This window comes from Populus euphratica, unplaced genomic scaffold (genome assembly GCF_000495115.2).
Source record: "Populus euphratica unplaced genomic scaffold, PopEup_1.0 scaffold172.1, whole genome shotgun sequence".
Lineage (NCBI taxonomy): Eukaryota > Viridiplantae > Streptophyta > Magnoliopsida > Malpighiales > Salicaceae > Populus > Populus euphratica.
Genome location: NW_011499920.1, coordinates 93481 through 113046, shown reverse-complemented (window position 1 = coordinate 113046; position 19566 = coordinate 93481). Strand labels below are relative to the sequence as shown.

At 34.1% G+C, this 19566-nt stretch overlaps 1 protein-coding gene and 1 long non-coding RNA gene across 2 annotated transcripts in view; both read right to left on the bottom strand.

Moving 5' to 3' along the window:
• Nucleotides 1-1310: 1310 nt before the first annotated feature.
• LOC105135023 (uncharacterized) lies at nucleotides 1311-7692 on the bottom strand. Its single transcript, XM_011039692.1, has 8 exons — nucleotides 6500-7692; nucleotides 5963-6315; nucleotides 3840-4946; nucleotides 3605-3763; nucleotides 3151-3499; nucleotides 2965-3035; nucleotides 2725-2847; nucleotides 1311-2145 (listed from the first exon to the last, which is right to left on the bottom strand). Exons 1-8 carry the CDS (start codon nucleotides 7440-7442, stop codon nucleotides 1792-1794), a joined length of 3459 nt encoding a protein of 1152 aa, XP_011037994.1. The 5' UTR covers nucleotides 7443-7692; the 3' UTR covers nucleotides 1311-1791.
• An 11376-nt stretch (nucleotides 7693-19068) lies between these two features.
• LOC105135022 (uncharacterized) overlaps nucleotides 19069-19566 on the bottom strand; it is a 7280-nt gene continuing 6782 nt past the window's right edge. Inside the window, exon 2 of the long non-coding RNA XR_844109.1 lies at nucleotides 19069-19341. This is a non-coding gene — a long non-coding RNA (uncharacterized LOC105135022). The remainder of the gene's footprint in view (nucleotides 19342-19566) is intronic.

Below are 19566 nucleotides of genomic sequence, written 5' to 3'. Positions count from 1 at the left end.
ATTATGACATATTTTTCTTGAAAATATATTATGTATATTATAATATATTACAAAATAAATAATAGTAACTAGCATGACTTTCAAGATACTGCGATGAGATACATGATTATTATAAATATTAATTAAGTTTTGATGCATCTAATAAAAAGAACCTTAATTTTTTTATTAAAAAAAAGTGGAATATTGCAAAGTCTACAGGGATTAGAGTATTTTACCATGTGATTTTTTAATTTTTATTAAAAAAAGTCTAAATTTGTTGTTGTATTATTTATTTATTTATTGGTTTGTTCTGCTTAGGATTTCCTTTAAAAATCACGGGCGGGTCATTCATTAATTATAAATACTATTGTCCACGGATCGTGTTCCTATTAAATATTTTTATTAAGATTTTAAACATGCTAAATGACCCTTGACTGATGTAATTAAATGGAATTGATGATTTTGATTTCTAAATATTATATTATGGATTTTGTTTTTAAATTTATGGAAGGTAGAAAAGATAAAGTTTCAACTACCTCACGTGTGAGTGCTAAGCCCCCTTTTTGGCCGAGAGATTTCTAGTAGATTCTTTTGTTGTTTTCATGCATTTATACATTATTATTTAATTAAGATTGACCGGACATGTTAATTTAAATTTTAATTAATTCAGGGATCTAACTTAAGATGATTCTAAAAAATAGAAGAAGAGCTTAGCTAACAATATCTGTTTAAAAACTCCAATTAATCAAAATCCAAAGATTTTTTAAAAATAATATTATTTTAATTTTTTTTAAAATAAATTGAATCAATTCATTTAACCCATTTCACCGGTGACTCAATACTTGTGTCGAGTGGGTTTAGCAATTATGCAAAGGGTCATTTTCTTGTCTTTAAATATTCATACAAATCATAGGTTGAATGTGAACAACATGGACCCAAGTAAAGAAACAATAAACATAGTAAACATAGAATATTTATCAAAATTCAAATTTGAAAAGCCTCCACCATGGTCGGTCTTTGTGGGAAAAAGGAGTAGTTGATGGCAATTTTTTAGTTTTTATATGTTGCATAGAATACATTTTAATCCAAGTAAAAATATTTGGATTTGTTTATTTGACTAAATCGCAGTTGACACATTTAAAATCCCACATTAGACAAAGAACTCAAACAATAATAAAACAAATCCCATCACAATTGTACTAAATGAATGAAGATCAAGGCTGAGCATTGAAAGTGTAGTTTTCTCATTAAACCGCTAAAAGGGAAGAGAGGCAAATTGCCCGTCAAGGTATGATGGACAAGAAAAGAATCCGGAGACCAGAGAGTTAATATCAAGAACAAAATGATTCAAAGCTTCGCACATCAAGCAAATCTCCACGTTACTTGTGGTTTTTGATACATGGAATCCAAGGGATTCTTTGCACCTAAGTAAACCTGCTGATTCTAAAGAAGCTTACAAACGAGCTGCTTCTTTTCTAAATTTTGCAGAATCTACTCTAATACAATGGCTGCTATGCCTAAAAGATGGCCTCTCTTAACATATTGCTACAAAAGCTACAACAATTCATATGTACACTAGCATTACAAGTTTGGCTCCAGCCTTCATCTTGCACCTGCAAAGTGGTGGCCAGGACAAATAATGACTAAATGTAACTTGGTAAGGTTGCGGACACATCCATTCACAAAATTACAAAAGGATTCCGAGGCATCCTCCAAAACTAAATGACATGCTGTAGCTGCACAATATTAACCCCATGTGGTGGACGCAGGACTCGGCTGAAACCAAGAAGCAGCTGCTGTAAGGAATCACTGCTATGAGGTTTCTGTATCATCTGAGCTAGCTGTGGCCTCACTTCCAGTCACACCTGCTCCATTGTCTGGACTCTCCTCCTCGCTAAACAATGTCTCATTACTTGAATTAGAAAATAGGCCACTATCATCATCAGTGAGCATGTCTGCCTTCTGCCGTTTCCTGACATCCTTTATACCTCTTCCTTGCAGTGCCAGCCGCCTTCGCTTCCTTGCTTTTCGCTTGCCCTTGGGAACCTCTTCTCTTTGTGACTCAAGCCTTTTGCTTTCTCCTCCTTTGGTAGTTCTTACCTCGCCATAGTCATTATCTTCTAATTCATCAGGATCAAACTTGCGCTGTTTTCTACTTGAATTTGTCTGGTACAGAATGATCAAAAGCCAGGTTTGATTGATAATTAGGAAATACAGCTGAACCAAGGGCACTATGTATTAAGCAAATTCAAGGTGAAGACGATCCATAAAATCCTACTTGAAATTTGTAAACAATAACCAATGGAAGTATCAGAATCAGTATTACAGTCATCCAGTTACCTTACTTTCCCCATTTGGCTTTTTTAAAATCCATGTGGATATATATGGCAATGCAACACCACCAGCATTTCTTAAAGACCAGAGTTGGCCAAAACCAAGGTCAAATAAAAGCCTTCCCAATGCTCCTTAGGCACCAGTATTAGACAATCAGAAAGATCAAACCACCAAGGATTGAAATGACTGAAAAACATGCATTGATTGTAATCGAGAACGCATCACTAAATATCCCCACTTACAGTTTATCAAAGCATGTAGTACAATTGAATATTATCTAATTTGATCAAAAATCATCTTCTAAGTATGGGTTGATGGCATACTTTAATGGCAACTAGCGTTGGAGACTTTGCACAGTAAAACACCATTTCATGTGATTTAGAAACGACAAAAAAACAACAGTTTGTGTACCTTGGGACCACGATCCACCAATCGAGCCCATTCATGTCGATTCCTCAGGCAATCGAGAACAGCCTGAGATGGACTTGAATATGCATAGCGTTCTCCATTATGCTTCCTCAAGTTATGCCAGTGCTGCAAATGGAATCACAGTGAATGATGGAGATCTGCTTTGTTTTACTCAGGATCAAAGCATCAGAAAACAAACATGCAGAAAATAACAAGCAATTAATTAAATAAAAGTAACCATACCGGTAAAACAGCATTACAGAGCTCCTCATATGTCATGCGCCTGCCTTTACTCATGATCTCGTTGATTAACCCTATGGATGATGCAAGGAAAATGAAAATTAAGTTATTGACTGAGCCTCATTTGTTGTTATTGTATCCTTTTAACCCTAAACTGACACAGAATTTAAATTCCGGCGAGGTAGCTACCTGGTAGAGTGCGATGAACAGGAGCCCGAACAGTTCCTGTCTCCTCATCAGAAATATTCCTGGGTGAATTACGTCTAGATGATAAATGATGGTCATTAACCTCAGTAGAGGAAGATGGGCCACTGTTAGCAGTTGAGGTGGAGGCAGGAGGGATATTGTTCTTGACAGAATGTACTGCTGTCGGAGATCCATTATCCCCTCTCTTTGACACTGAGTCAGCTTTATATCCTGTATCTTGCCTTCTCTGATCAGAAGAAGATGGTCTGTCAGTCTTTTTAGCCTCATCATCAGGCTCCTGATTACGGCGAAACCCATCTTTTGATGTATCCTTACCTTTTCTTCTAGAAGCCTAAACAATGATGAATCACAGATCATTTTCAAGCACCACTGCATAACCTTAATAAGGAAATACTAAAAGTTTAGAAAATCATCTTGTTGTGGAAATATATCTTACCGAGCTATGATCTTTTGCTCCAGAACTAGATGTGCGCTTCATCAGTGCACTTGTTGTAGTTGGAGAAGATGAATGTGGTAAACCACCAGCATGGCGAACACGTGGAACACGAGGTACTCTAGGAGAGCTATTGAGTTCTTGATGTAAAAGCAAAGCAAGCTGTCACAAAAAGAAAAGAAATTGAAAATGAGAACAAAACCAACCATATTTAGAAGAGCTTGCAATTTGTTTCCACCTCTTCATCACTTAAAGCTGCTGGAGAATTGATAGGTGCGGAAGGATTCGTTGACAATGCATGACTTGTCTTGGAACATGACTGGCCATTAGACTGATTAAGCTTTTCAGCTCTTAGGGGTAATCCTGATGCTGTTGCCTTATTTTGTGCAAGCGAAGCAGTCTCAATTTGCAGTGATCCCACAGTATCACCAGAATTCTGTGCCAAAGATGCTTTGGGGGACGAGTAATGTATGAAATCTTTGGAATCTGAATTGGTTCTCTTAGGAACAGATGCATGCGAAATCTTGCTCGAGTGCAACAATTTTGAAGCAGAATTCATGGAGGATTTTGGACACTCTTTTGCTGTTTTTGTTGACAAGTCAAGCCTTTCTCCGTCTTCCACTATCTCACTTGTAGCTCGATCTTTCTTAATGCTAGTGCTGCTGTCAGGTAAAACTTGTTGCTTAGTGTTAGAACTAAAATTCAAAGTATCTGGAGATCTAAAATTGCCAGAGGCAGGCATGTTGGAGTTCATCACAGTGGATGAAGTAGAAGATGACTTTCCAACACAAACAACCATTTTACGGTGATTGAGTAGTGCTGGAGTGCTTGAGATAGTTTCACCTGATTTTGATAGTTCTTCAGCAGCCTCTGTACCATTTTTGGGTTCTGGAGGACATTGCTGCATTTCCATTGAGCCTTCAGATCTTTCCAATTCTTGTTTATGCTGACAAGGATCATCAGATAACTCATTAGCTTTATCCATGTGACAAAGAGGGACTGCTTCCATATTTCTGTCAACCTCTTGAACCTTATGGTCATTTGATGAACCACCTAATGTTGCATCATTCATTTTTGAATTTTCAGATATGTTTTCATAAGATATCCTTGCATCTTTTGCATCACCCTGAGGAGACTGACAATTCAAGACCCCCTTAGAGATGTCATCATCCACTTCTACTTGAACACCAGGTTGTGCAAAACTTGGAATTGCATCACTGTTACCATTAATCTGATTGCCTTTAACTTCTGGTGAAGCCCTAGCTGGGTCTCTGACTGCAGGCACATCTCTTCCAGCGGAACCCTCCACTTTATCATCTAAATTTCCACTTAGAATGTTATTGCCCTATAACAAGCACAGATGAAGTCATTCAAACACAGCAAGTGAAATCTAAAAGCATAGAAGTGAACGTACAATTACCCCCAAGAAAAGAGCTACGTTATAGGTAAGATGTAAAAGTCAATCAATAAGGCACAAGGAGGAACCACTATATTGTAGAACAAGAGAAACTACTAATGTGCATATCTAACAGAAGAAGTAACCTGTCAAATTTAACAGCTCAAAAAAACGGGCAAGTTGTCAAAATGAATGGTTTAAATCCAGGTTTGCTGGGGTAGGGGCAAGTTGCATGATGCTGATGGGACTGGGAATGGGGGGATTTCCACTGAAGCTTGGCTGGTGCACAGCTATCAGAGCTGAAATGTCAGAATTTCATGTGGATTTGCAGGAGGCTTGTTATACTATCATTGCATTGTGTTGGGCTTGGATTCAATGATAAGAGTTTGGTGTCTTCAAACTCCATGGTGCAACTCAGTCACAATTAAGGCTCATAATGGCCAATTAATGGATATGCTGTTAAGAGAAGGGTTTGGAAACTTAGGTATGTTATGGTTAGGGGAATAGGAGTACTGCTCTGTTGTATGATGATTCACACAAGGAGGGCTGTTTCCCTTGTTTAGTTTTATTGTATTTGTCCTCTGAACCAATTTTCATACAAAAACATAAAAAAACAAAGAACCCAAAAGGTTATTCAAAAGAGATATTCTTACTTCATTCTAGCATAATGATTGATGCGCTGTATATCTTGAAAGACAACACAAATTTAAACAGTATTTCAAATCACAAGTTATGTATGCTCTGGTCAGAACTCAGCTTTTGCTAGATTCCCACATATTGTCATTTCTCATTCCCTGTCAAGGGATTCTAAACTATTATCATCACTTACAAATGTCATTCTTGGCTTTATTCTAGCAGTCTTGTTTGTTTTCTGGATCTGTAATCTAGTCCCAATAACAATCATCAAGAGACGAAGCACAGTACTATCCCAGGCAAAACCAAAAAGGAGAGAGAGCAAGGCATACCTCTTGTTTTACAGGCATTCTCCCACAAGATACATTAAACTCTTTGGGAGAACTCCCAACTGAAACCAGAACTTCGTGGCTAGACTTCTCTTCCTTCAATCCAGATCCAGTTGAAGAATCAGGTCTAGATATGTCAGGTGACAGAGCTTCCAAGGGCAGCTCAACCACTGCCAAGTTATTCTTGAGCTTCTCAACAACATTTTCTACTGCTATATAACTATCTGACTTCTGTTCTTGAATATCAGAGTCCTTTAAATTCTTGTTCTTATTACTTTGAAGTTCACTCTTGAAGGACTTCCGAGCTCTGTCTTCATAAAACTCCAACGGTTTTGCATCACTGGTGGATGTAAATGCTAGTAATAAGAATAAAAACAAGAAAGAATTGGAGTCAACAAGTGTGTGTCTACTACTACAAGATGTGACCTAATGCCTAAACTTCATGCCATTAATGTGAAATAAGTGCACTTGGACAGCTCCAAAAAGGAGAGACAGACAATACAATTAGGAAATAAAGCAAAGCAAGTCATATCCAATCACCTGATTTAAAAGCATGAAAAATCCTCTTCTCTGCCTCCATCTCCTTCTCTGCAGTTCGAGCCTTCTTCTTTACACTGAAATCTTTGGACGTCCCAAGATCTTCTTTCCCCCGCTTACCTGGATTTGCAACAACCGGCTTGAGTGCACTTCTCTCCCTTCGCACTGCAAAATTAGCACCCCCAACTTCTCCATCGTCACCCTCCCACTTCTTCATCTCTCTCGAATACACCTTCCTTTCACAACCACAACCCTCATCCCTCTCTCTCATGCCACCTAACTTTGCCACCGGCATCCCAAACACGCTCTCCTTCGACAAAGAAAACAAAACCCCTGCACCCTTATCAACCATATTCTCATTCTCCTCCTCACCCCTCCTGTTCTCCACCTTCATCTCCTTCTCATCCCAACACGGAAACTCCCTGTACTGAAAACTAAATTTCTTCGGAACATATCCAGCACACTTCCACAACTCTGGCGTGAAAACCTTAGAAAACCCACGAAACAAAGCAGGATCCCCACCAGGAATTCCCTGCACGTGAACTCTTTCCTCCATCGGAATCTCAGTCCACAACCTCAACCCTTTCCTCGGGTGACAAACATTCCCCCCACAACCATCACCACCATTCTCTAAACTAACCGTTTTCGTCGTCAATTCGACTAATAACTGCGCAACCTCAGTCTCATCACTATCATCATTATTACTAATATTACCCCCCTTCTTCCTCCTCTTACATTTATCACAAGTAAACAATTCTTCCCCCTTAACATACTTTGAACATCGCGTGTGTACCCACACGCCACAATCATCACAATTCACCATTTCCTCTCCATCATCAAAGTTTACACCACACACACAATCTACTGTCCATGACCCATCCACCCAGTCCTCATGCGGGTCATTCTGGTGGTGGGTCTGGAGCCGGTGCGATCGGCCCCCCTTCATTTTCTTATGCCCTAACCACCCCAAGAGAAAACAAAAACCTAACCCTGCCCTTAAAAAACCTAATCACATGGTAAATTTAAGAACTTTACTGGGGAACTCGCCTGACGTTGAATTTCTCCGATGAAGCTGGCTTTTTTGAGGATGTTTTTGAAAGAAATTGGAAAATTTAAGGATTTGCTTATGTAAGGAGGGATCTGTCTGGGTGAGCACGAGGAAATGAATGATTTTATGGGCGGAACTGTGAAAGAGAAGAAAGTTGAATTTAAGGATTAGTGTTTGTTTTTTTTGGCGTCCGGTTTTTTTTTTTTTTCTCAGACGAGAGGTGGGCTTGACTGATTGTATGGGTTCGAGTTGGGCTATTAAGAATGGATTACTGTCTAATCTTTTTAATTGATTTATTTGGAATTTCAAATGAATTTTGAAAAAATTAAAGTTCATGTGTAGTTATTTTTTGTTTTTATTGATGTAAAATTATAAAAATTATATTATTATGATTTTAAAATATTATGATAAATTGAAGGCGATGAAATGGTTGAGATATATAAAATTTATAAATAAACCAAACAATTTTTATTGAATTTTAAGATTTTTTTATATAAATTTATTGCATTTTTTTTAGACATTCTTTAGAGCCTAGTTTTGTTTACCTGTTTAATGTTTTATTAATAATTTAATTTTATTTAATAAGTTGTATGGTTGTAATAGTTTGAAGTTGAACTACCTAGTTTATTTGGATTTGATTAATGATGTGATGTTATGATATTACTTAGCCAAAACACTATATATGGAAAACTCTTGAAAAAAAAAAAACCTCTCATAAATCCATGCATTGTATATTTTAATTACATGCATGCTAGAAGGGTGATTTTTATTATGTTTATTGAAAGTGGTTTCTTATGTATAATGGTATTCCACACTTTTAAAAATCTAAAAATCTCACAAATCTTTTAAGATAAATATTTTTTATAAAACTAATTAAATTATTTTCAAATTAATTTTTAATGGTATGAATTTAAATTGGGAAATGTATTCTACTTTCCCGTCTTATATAACTGTATTATAATTATAATAAAATATAAAATTTTTAGTGTATATTTGATATTGTAGTAGTTTTTAATATTGTGGTTTTAAAATATAAATTTATAAAATCTATAAAAATAAAATATAAACACTTTCAAAATTATTATTAAATTAAAATACAATTTTAATTCCATCCCACCATGCTCCCAATTAATTTTTTACGGTCATTTTTATCAAAATTTTAAATCATTCTTTAATTTTTAGGATCATGACCTATTGCCATGAATCAAAACACATCAAATCATCGAGAAAACTTTTCCCACGAGCCCATGCCTAGATGTTTCAACTACATGAATATCCTTAAAAAATTATTTTCTTCACCATTAACAAATCATTTTCTTTCCTTGGTATATTATTCAGCAGCCTAGAAAAAATCCCTACACCTTGAAAAGTCAATATATATATATATATATATATATATATATATAAAGAAAATATGATTATTTTTTGGACTCTAGCATGCAAACAAAGAAATTGATAAAACAACATAATATAAAAAAATATTTAGAAAACTAACACAGTTTAAAAAATTATAAATAACATTTATGATTTACGAGTAAGGACAAATTACAAATTTTGAAAGAGACATGATTCAATAAAAAGAAAAAGGAAAATATGTGAAGATACACTAAAACTTTGATAATGACATCATTAGTAGCGTTAAAAAAATATCGACAAGTTGAATTTAAAAACACCAAAGAATTTCATTGATGTTAATTGAAGTGGACTACATGAAGATCCCAATGACAAGTGAACCCCAACATTTTTGGACAACTCGTGTAGTCAACTATGTTCACTGTTTTGTGACCTTATTAGATGTCGTTGGACCTATCTCATTGAGATCTTCCTAATAGTGTTGATGTTGTTATCATCAGAACTTCCGGTTATGATCTCTTTATTTTTTATTTTTTATTTTCTCTCTCTCCTATCTCTTCATAAATTACAAGAATGAAAGAGGATAGAGAAAGAGACAAAAAAAACAGAAAATGTCATTAAAGGCATACCAAAGTTCTTTTTTTAAATACCAATGTGACTCTATAAATAATATTATTTTTTAAAATATTTTATTACACTGTTATTTTATTTTTTTTCTTTTTAAATGCTAGAAACCCAAAAAAACTCAAGAAAATATCCTAGGGATGTAAGATAAGACAAAATATCATTTTGTTAGTTTATATTTCATAGCCAACGATCACTTTAGTATTATCTACTAAAATAGTACGCTGTCAACAACCTTATCTATAAGGCTATATTGTAGAAATAAACAGTTCTACACTACTAGGGTAAGAATTCAAGAAGACAGTAAAAAATGAATGCAAATAGTACCATATTTTCCATTCATCCATCCCACTCAATCATTACATGCTATGTACAATTTTGGCAAGGCTTTTTTTATTATTTTTAAATTCAACTTAATTTTTTATGGATTTTTGTTTTTTTATTTCATCATTTAATGTTATATTAATTGATAAATTGAGTTTCATCATTTGAAGTTTTAGGGTCAATTAGAGGCTAAATTGAAAAAATCCGCATCAAGGGCCAAACTGCAAAAGAAACCAAGCTATAGGAGCTTAATTAACATAAACTAGGGGTGAAATTGAAGAAATTAAAAGTTTAATGGTCACTTAGGGGTTTAATTGAACAAATCCGAGACCAAGAACTATATTATAAAAGGTGCGTAACTCCAGGACTCAAATAGTAATTCATTAGGGACTTAACTGCATTAAATTAAAAGTTTAGAGTCAAATAGGGGTTTATTAAAAGAAATTAAAAGCTAGAGGACTAAATTAAAGATCAACAAGAATATCTAATTTTAACTAAAATGGCTCCGTTTCTGCTCTCTTTTTTTTTAAAAAAAAAAGGACCAGACACTGTTCATTGTCTTTTCAATTTTTATTAAAAAATGATAACATAGGGAGCTATTTTTAAGGTGTGTTTAATACCTCATATGTCCACCAAAATTAACAACTAATGCACCAAAATGATCACCTAACATCCCTTTATCCCCGAATATAGTCCGTTTAGGTCTATTAACATGACACTAACCTAAAGAGGCCAACTCATGACAACCTTTTTCCTGTAGAATTGACAACTCATGATACACACTTTGAACCAATGATTAGGATGCTTATCAACCACATCATAGACCATGATTTGACACCATTAAAGACAAAATATCCCTCTTCCACCTCCTATAAATAGGGGTGTATTTCATTGCTTGAGCAAGAAGAAAAAGGGGTGCAAAAATCAACTTACTCCCCTGTTTTCTTTTCCAGCCAATGTTCCTTTATTCTTTCTCTCTCCACCATCTCTTCAGCCCTTGAAAATCCTTACAAACACTTTTTTCCTCCACCAACAGATGGCAGCACAACCTCTTTGCAAACCCAAATCCTCACCAGTGGCAGTACAATCACCGAAATTACCTGTCCCTCTCCCACTATAGATTTTCTTCTCCTTCGTTCATCCTGCTTTACCACCATTTTTGCCACAGCCTCAACCATCGTCCTCATGTTAACCCCTCCTCATCTCAACCAGCTGCCTCTATTTAGGCACTCTGGTGCCAGGTAACACAGCCTCTCCATTGCTATTAACTAAGTTACTGCATGCAGAACAAATTCTCATTTTGCATACAGCATGATTAATTAGCATGGTTGCTAGGTTGGGCCAACAACCATGCGGGCTTGGGCTAGATCGTTTTAGGCTCGCCATAGCCTAAAAAAAAAGGATATGCTTAGCCGAAATCGGCTCAACCAATATTTCCAGGGTTTGGCCTAGTTAACTAGGTCAGCCTAACCCACATATATTATATTATATTATGATATCATTTAAAAAAACAAAAAACAAAAATCATTTCAAAAAAATTATGATTTTCATAAATATTTTTTGTCCAATTTTGCATGATATCAGGTTATATATTTACACTATAAAATACAAATTTAATATTAAAATACCCAATTTTCTCTAAAATATTTTAAAACAAATTCAAAACATTTGCAAAAAAAAAATCTCAAAAAGTTTTGAATCAATTTCCCTATTCAAAAACAAAAACAATATATTTTGTTTTTATGCATATGATCAAATCGTAAAAAAGTTTTAAGCATATTTTTTATATGAAAAACAAAAATTACATCTTTTTCATGTTTTAGAAAAATCTAAAAATTGATATCATTACTAGTTTATGATTATCTATTAGGATTTGACCAACATGTTAAAAATCTTTTTCCAATCTTTTTTTAGAATTCAGATGTAGACTTTAATATCTGTTAAGTGTAAAATTACAAAATAAAGTACATTCTCAGGTATTAAAGATATAAGTTGTAAATAAATAGGAAGCTAAAATTCAGACTTTAAAACAGTTAGCATTTAACCCAATAAGGTAGAGACTTTCTTATGAAGAGAGATTTGCTTTGAAACTTAGAGAAGACCAACAAAAAGAAACCCGACTTAAAAGGAAACAATCAAACAATAATGCAGCTTACCTTAGGTAAGGTGTACTAGGAGTGATACGTCTTTTCCTTTTACAACTAGTCCCTTACCTAGACTCTCATTCACCATAGTTTCTTAGTGATCATAATACTAGGTGGTGACTCCTAAACATTAATCATAATTCTATGATTAAATTCAAAAACCTTTTCCAACACATAACACCTCACATAAGAGGAACGCCAAAAGCATTCGATGTCACCAGTCGACATCGCATTACGTGTACCCTCGCGATAAGATGGCGACTCCTTTAGGGATTAACTTGTCTGGTCAGACTAAGCTTTGATTATTTGATTATTTTTTTTATTGGTCTTTAATTTTAGCTCATGTGTTTTATTTCTTTAGCATGCATTTTACAAATAAAACTCAATTCTAGGTTAGGTGATCAGTTGGGGTTCAGATTCATGAAACATCCAACTATAAGCTGAGTGTTTACTCGGTAATGGCGGTCACATTATGCCCAACCATTCCCTGTAAACCCCTACACTACCTTCACATGAGGTGGTTACTAGGTAATTTATAGACCCTTTTAAGACTAGGTAGAAAACCTACCCATCATGTAATGACCTAAAATCTTCCTTTAGAGCATAAATTCCCTTGATATTCATTTTGTATAGGTTTTTGTCATTCCTACTCAATGTGTATGTACATACATTTGTATCCATACACATACCTCAATCTATTATGAATAAAATATATACATGCACCAGGTTGAAATATAGATCCCTAAAAAGCCTACAACACTCGACTTCGAGCAAGAAATATGGAGGATGAAAACCTACCTATCATGTAATGACCTAAAATCTTCCTTTAGAGCATAAATTCCCTTGATATTCATTTTGTATAGGTTTTTGTCATTCCTACCCAATGTGTATGTACATACATTTGTATCCATACACATACCTCAATTTATTATGAATAACATACATACATGCACCAGGTTGAAATATAGATCCCCAAAAAGCCTACAACACTCGACTTCGAGTAAGAAACATGAAGGATGAAAAGCGTGCTTACCGTGATGCCCATTTCTAAGAAGAGTTAGAGTCTCTGAAAGTAAATGTGGCTCACCTCACTAGCTTACTTGAGCAAACACTTAAAATTGCCTCTAGTGAAGGTCTTTTCAAGTGACCTGTTATTTTTGTTCAGCCTCCGTCAACAACTCAACCTAAAGAAATAATGAGTGAACATGGTCAAGAACCTCCATATAATCCAGTATTTATACAGTCAAGCCACTAGTACTAGCCCTTGCAATCATTGATCCATTTGCTAATGAGTCCCACAAGACCAAATATTCTAATGATCAAGATAAGATGGTGGTGTTAGAAGCCCAGATTAGAGCCATTAAAGGGGTAGACTTCTACAATCCAGTACGGGAGCAGAAATGTGTCTGGTCTCAAATGTGGTTGTCCTGAAAAAGTTTTGTGTTCCTAAATTCATCAAATATACTAGAACATCATGCCATATGACTCATTTTACATCCTGCTGCAAAAAAATGGCAGAAATAATACATGATAAAAAACTACTAATGCACTTTTTTTAGGATGGCTTCAGTGGGGCGACATTAAGCTAGTATATAAGATTGGACAACACAAAGATAAAAAAAAAATGAAAAGACTTGATGGATGCTTTTATCAAGCAATACAATTTGTCCAATTTAGAGAAAAAGGATAAGGAAAGCATAAGGGAATATGCTTAAAAGTGAAGAGACCTGGTTGCTTAAGTACATCTTCTACTTCTAGATAAAAAGATGGTCATTTTATTTGTTTTTCTTTTTTTTCTCTAATAAAAAAACAAGTATGATCCCATGTTTTCATAAGAATTTTTAGAAAATCAAAGTTTAATATAAAGACAAAAGTCAAATCGGTTTTTATTCTAATAAATAAGTTCTGAAAATTCAAGTGATTTTCTAACACTTAAAAAACCTGAAAGACAACTCGAACACCATGAGGTAACTTCAAAACGGAGTTTTGACTACATGAATAATGAGAATCCATTTTGAAAAACAAAGCTCATCGATTCTGAATAAATGCATTTGAAATGAAAAAAAATCATCTTTAATCATCCTTTCATAAATGCTAAAAATCCCTTTCTAAGCCTCATAACTTTTTCTTGAGAAAATAACATTGGCTACGATCACTCCCTACACTAGGAGGCAAGAGTAAAAAATTCTTTAGTGACTAAAAGTACCCAAACAACCCTGGGGCATGAAAAAATCCTCAGCAATAAAAGTGCATAAACAACATTAGGGGATATAAAAGAAAATCCTAAATGATAAAAAATGCCCAAACAAAATTGTTGGGTGATTAGTACTTAAAAATGTATTTTTTTTTCAAGGTTTTATATCATCATTTTGCACTTGAAGTATCAACATGTTTTATAATAACATATCTAATAATTTAAAATATCTTTAATTTGTGGTAAATATTCATTTTAGATACAGGCCTTTCATATAAATCAAAGGATTGATTAATAAGTTTAAAAATTGAAATTGAAAGGACAAGAGATGGCCAAACTTAGAAAAGAGATGCTGGTGCAGTTCAAACCGGAATACTGTTTGGTAATTTGATCATATATAGAGAAACCACACACAAAGGAGGTTCCAATCAGATTATATATTGTTAACATGATTACATTAGTCATCTTATTCAATTAATGCTAATACTTGTAAATCTCGTCAAGCATTCATGATTATAACTTATGTTAACAATAAATCAAGTTCCTTTCATAGCTCAGGTGTCGGTTATACCATACATTATGGGCTATGAAAGTGCCAAGCATTTGTTGTACCAAGTGTTATACAACATAAATCAAGATTAGTTATTTAACAAGCAAAGTATTAAAGAGTGAACAAGATAACAAATATAAAACATGTTAGTATCAAACATTAAAGTCCATATTAAGTTTACATTATACTTATTCTTACACCATTAGTGTAACCTTTTCACCTTGACATAATTAACTTAGCTAGACATAATGAAAGAAAGCAAAATAGATAAACAAAATAAGAACATAAAAGTTAACTAAGTAAAGGAAAGGAAATGAAAGGCATAAACTTAATATTAATGAAAACAAAGCATAAAAAATACAAAGAGAGAAAGGAAGAGCATGATCTTGATCTGAACACCAAGATGCCTAAATGCATGGCAAATGCCTCCTTTTATAGGCCAAAAATGGGAACTATTGATTTGATGACTAATTGATAAGTGGGTGGCCAACTTTTGACTTGGTGACAATCTTTATCTTCTCTTGTCTGCCCAAAACGTCATTGATAACGTCAAAATTGGAGCCAGTTGCAAACATGAAAGTTGTAGGCAATTGTCTCAGCTTTCTTGTGTAAAAATTTCAGCTCATTTGGACTTCTAGAACTCCAGATATGGCCAAAATACCGAACAGTGCTCGGGCTGGAAGACAGATTCGGGCTTCTTTGTTGTTGCTACAATTTGGACTTGATAATGGCCTTTTTAGATCTTGGGCTCCATATGAAAGTTGTAGGCCTATGTCTTACCTTTCCATCCATATAAATTGGACCTAAATCTGAGATATATAGCTCTAGATATGACCCAATTACCGAACAGTGTTCCGGTTTGGATTGCACCGACATCTCTTTTCTAAGTTTGGCCATCTCTTTGCCTTTGCAATTTAAGTTTTTAAAGTCATCAATCAATATTTTCATTTATGTGATAGGCCTGCATTAAAAATAGATATTTACCACAAATTATAGGTATCTTATCTTATTAGATACATTATTATAAAACATATTTTAGTTAAGGAGTTATTGATACTTCAAGTGCAAAATGATGATATAAAACCATGATAAAAATGTACTTTTAAGTACTAATCAGTAGATCTTGAATTTAGATCTACTTTATATAGATGAGAACATAAGATATAGGTTTATCATTTTCATGGAGCCCAAGATTTAAAAAGGTCATTTTCAAGTCCAAATTATAGCAACAACAAAAAAGTCTGAATCTGTCTTACAACCTAAACACTGTTAAGTATTTAGCCCATATCTGAAGTTTTAGAAGTCCAAATAATCTCAATTTTTTTTCTTGAAAAGCCGAGACAATTTTCTAGAACTTTCATGTTTTCAAGTGGTTCAATTCTAACATTATTAATGATGTTTTGGACAAACAAAAGAAGATAAGGATTGTCATCAAGTCAAGAGTTAGCCACCCACTCATCAATTAGTCATCAAATCAATATTTCCTAATTTTAGCCTATAAAAGGAGGCATTTGCCATGCATTTAGGCATATTGATTTCTAGACCAAGATCATGCTCTTGCTTTCTTGTTTAGTTTTGCTTATATTCTGCTTTCATTAATATCAAGTTTATGCATTTTATTTCCTTTCATTTACTAAGTTAACTTTTATCTTATTTATATTCTTATTTTGTTTATTTATTTGTCTTTCTTTCATTATATTTAGTTAAGTTTATTATGTCAAGGTGAAAAGGTTACACTAATGGTATGAGAATAAGTATAGTGTAAACTTAACATGGACCTTAATGTTTGATACGAATATATTTTGTATTTGTTATGAAAGAAAGTTTAATATTTGTGATGTGTAAAATTATACTAAAAAATACACCCTTAGGTATTAAAGATACGAGGTGTAAATAAATGCGATGCTAAGATTTAGTTTTTAGAATTGTTAGCATTTAACCCAATAAGGTAGAGATGTTCTCATGAAGAGAGATCTGTCTTGAACTTTAGAAAAGACTAACAAATAGAAACTTTATCTCTTGAACCTTAGAAAAGACCAACAAATAGAAACCTCATTTAGAAAAAAATAATCAAAAAACAATGCAACTTACCTTAGGTAAGGTGCACTAGAAGTAATGCGTATTTCCTTTACACAATCAGTTCCTTACCAAAACTTTCACAAACCATAGTTTCTAGTGACTATAATACTAGGTGGCGACTCCTAAACATTAATCATAATTCTATGATTAAATCCAAAAATCTTTCCCAACATATAACATCTCACACAAGAGGAACAACAAAAGCCTCTATCATTGTTAGATGACATCACATTGCTCACCCCCCGCTACAAATAACATCATTTCTCAAATATAAAAAATCAAAACCTCATTCCTTTATTTCCTCATCCTTAGTTACAAGTTCATTCTTCAAACTAATCTAATTTCTTTCTTAATTACTAGTTACATTCACTATTTCTATACTATTCCACCTCAATTTCATTATGTTTACTGCTTTTCTCAAAATCCCTAAATTTCTTATAAGAACCCTAATTTAAAAAGTAAAAAATAGAAGAAATTAAATTAAATGTAATTGTTATTGTTTGATAACTAACACGACTAAAAGATTGATATCTTCTCTTAAGTGCAGGAGTGTCAAAATAATAAATAACCCAGCAAGACCGACGCCAAACAACAAGGAAGTTAATTGTATAAATTATAAATGACATTAATACTACTACTACTACAATAACAACAACAACAATAACAACAATAATAACAATAATAATAATATTTAAGATGAAATATTAATATAAGGATTAAACAATAATAATAACAAATGTCAAGGTTAGAGGTTCCACTAATAGTATATCAAACAAGTATAATATAAACTCTTATTATTCAATTGGAAACCACACACAAAGGAGATTTCAATTAAATTCTAAATTGTTAACATGATCACATTAGTTATCTTATTCAATTAATGCTAATGCTTGTAAATCTCGTCAGGCATTCATAATTATAACTTATGTTAACAACAAATAAAGTTCCTTTCATAGCTCAAGTATCAGTTATACCTTACAATATGGACTATGAGAGTACTAAGTATTTGTTGTACCAAGTGTTATACAATATAAATCTAGATTAGTCATTTAACAAACAAAGTATTAAAAAGTGAACAAGATAACAAATACAAAACATGTTAGTATCAAATATTAAAATTCATATTAAGTTTACACTATACTTATTCTTACACCATTAGTGTAACCTTTTCACATTGACATAATAAACTTAACTAAATATAATAAAAGAAAGAAAAATAAATAAATAAAATAAAAACATAAATAAGATAAAAATTAACTAAGTAAATGAAAGGAAATGAAAGACATAAACTTGATATTAATGAAAGCAAAACATAAACATTACAAAAAATATAAAGAGAGAAAGCAAGAGCATGATCTTGATCTGAAAACTAAGATGCCTAAATGCATGGCAAATGATTCTAGGTTATTCCCTAATTTTTTACCCATGTTTTTAAAAATTTTTAGAAAATCCAAAAAAATAGAGAAAAACAACGAAAATTCAAAAAATACATTTTTAAATATATTTTCATCGTTTTTAGCATTTTCAACATCATCTCAAAAGAATTTCAATTTTTAAAGATATTTGAAACAAGTTCAACTTTTAACGCGTTACATTTATAATCATTAATTTTCCTCATTGAGCCGATGTTGATACTGCTTGTTTTCAAAAAATACCAGAAAATATAACGAAAAAATCAAAATTTGACAAAAAAAGTTGAGGGACCAATTTTAAAAACCAAGCAATATTTTACCTATAAATAGCAGCCTTCAACATGTAAAGGGGTGGCGAATTTTACCATATGAAGGGGTAATTTCATAATAAAGGAAAAACCCTAAAAACCTTAACTTCTCCTTCTCCTTCATCCGGGCGCCGCCTCCCCTTCCCCTTTTCAGATTTTTCCTTCCTTCACCCATCTCCACCAGCCACCGGCCACATTTCCACAGCCCCCATTCCTTCTCATCTTCAACCTTTGATCCGACAACCCACAAGAATTAGCTCCCTCTACTCTTTACTGCTACTGAACCTGCCTCCACTGTAGCCCTATCTCTCCTCAACCAGTTGATCTTTTTCCTTTTCCTCCGCCAGAGCTTCAGTGGACACACCCACGGTCTTCACAGTTGGTCGCAGTGACAACTGAACACCAGCAGCGAAGGAAGACCATCAACTCCAGCCTCCAACAAGCACCACAGCACAACAGCTCTTCCCTCTAACACGGCGTCGCCCATAGATTTGGCACCATTTCCAACTGGATGCATGCACCAGCCATCCTCGTTCTCTTCTTCATCTCCCCGCAGATCGGCCTTCACAGAAGCCAACCGCCACCAGATCTGCCATCAATAGAGAAATGGAGCAGACCCAAAATAAAGGAGAGAGAAACCGATCTAAACAGATCTAGGAAGAGGAGAATCGACTGTGTTGTTGTGTTTTCTGTTGATTTGCAGGTCACAACCGGCGAGGGAGAGAAGAAGGGAGGAAGCCATTTCAGATCCACTCATTTCCTAGCTTTCCCAGCGGCGGCGTGTGAGTCCACGCGCCGCCCCTGTTCAGGTGGTGCAAAAGGGCATTCCCTTTGTTTTGCAGGTCACCTTCGGTGACAAAGAAGAGGAAGAGGTTCTGGCCCATGACACGACTGAAAGATTGATGTCTTCTCCCAAGTGCAGGAGTGTCGAAGTAATAAATAACCCGGCAAGACCGGGGTCGAACCACAAGGAGGTTATTTGTACAAATTATAAATAACAATAATACAACAACAATAACAATAACAATAACAAC

Bases quoted from the DNA above. Each gene is read 5' to 3' on its own strand.
- LOC105135023 (XM_011039692.1), bottom strand. From the start codon at position 7,442: ATGAAGGGGGGCCGATCGCACCGGCTCCAGACCCACCACCAGAATGAC. The intron at 3,764-3,839 runs GTGGAAACAAAT...TTTTTGTGACAG, and splicing joins CAGCTTTAAGTGATGAAGAG to CTTGCTTTGCTTTTACATCA. The intron at 3,036-3,150 runs GTAGCTACCTCG...CATCATCCATAG, and splicing joins TGTTCATCGCACTCTACCAG to GGTTAATCAACGAGATCATG.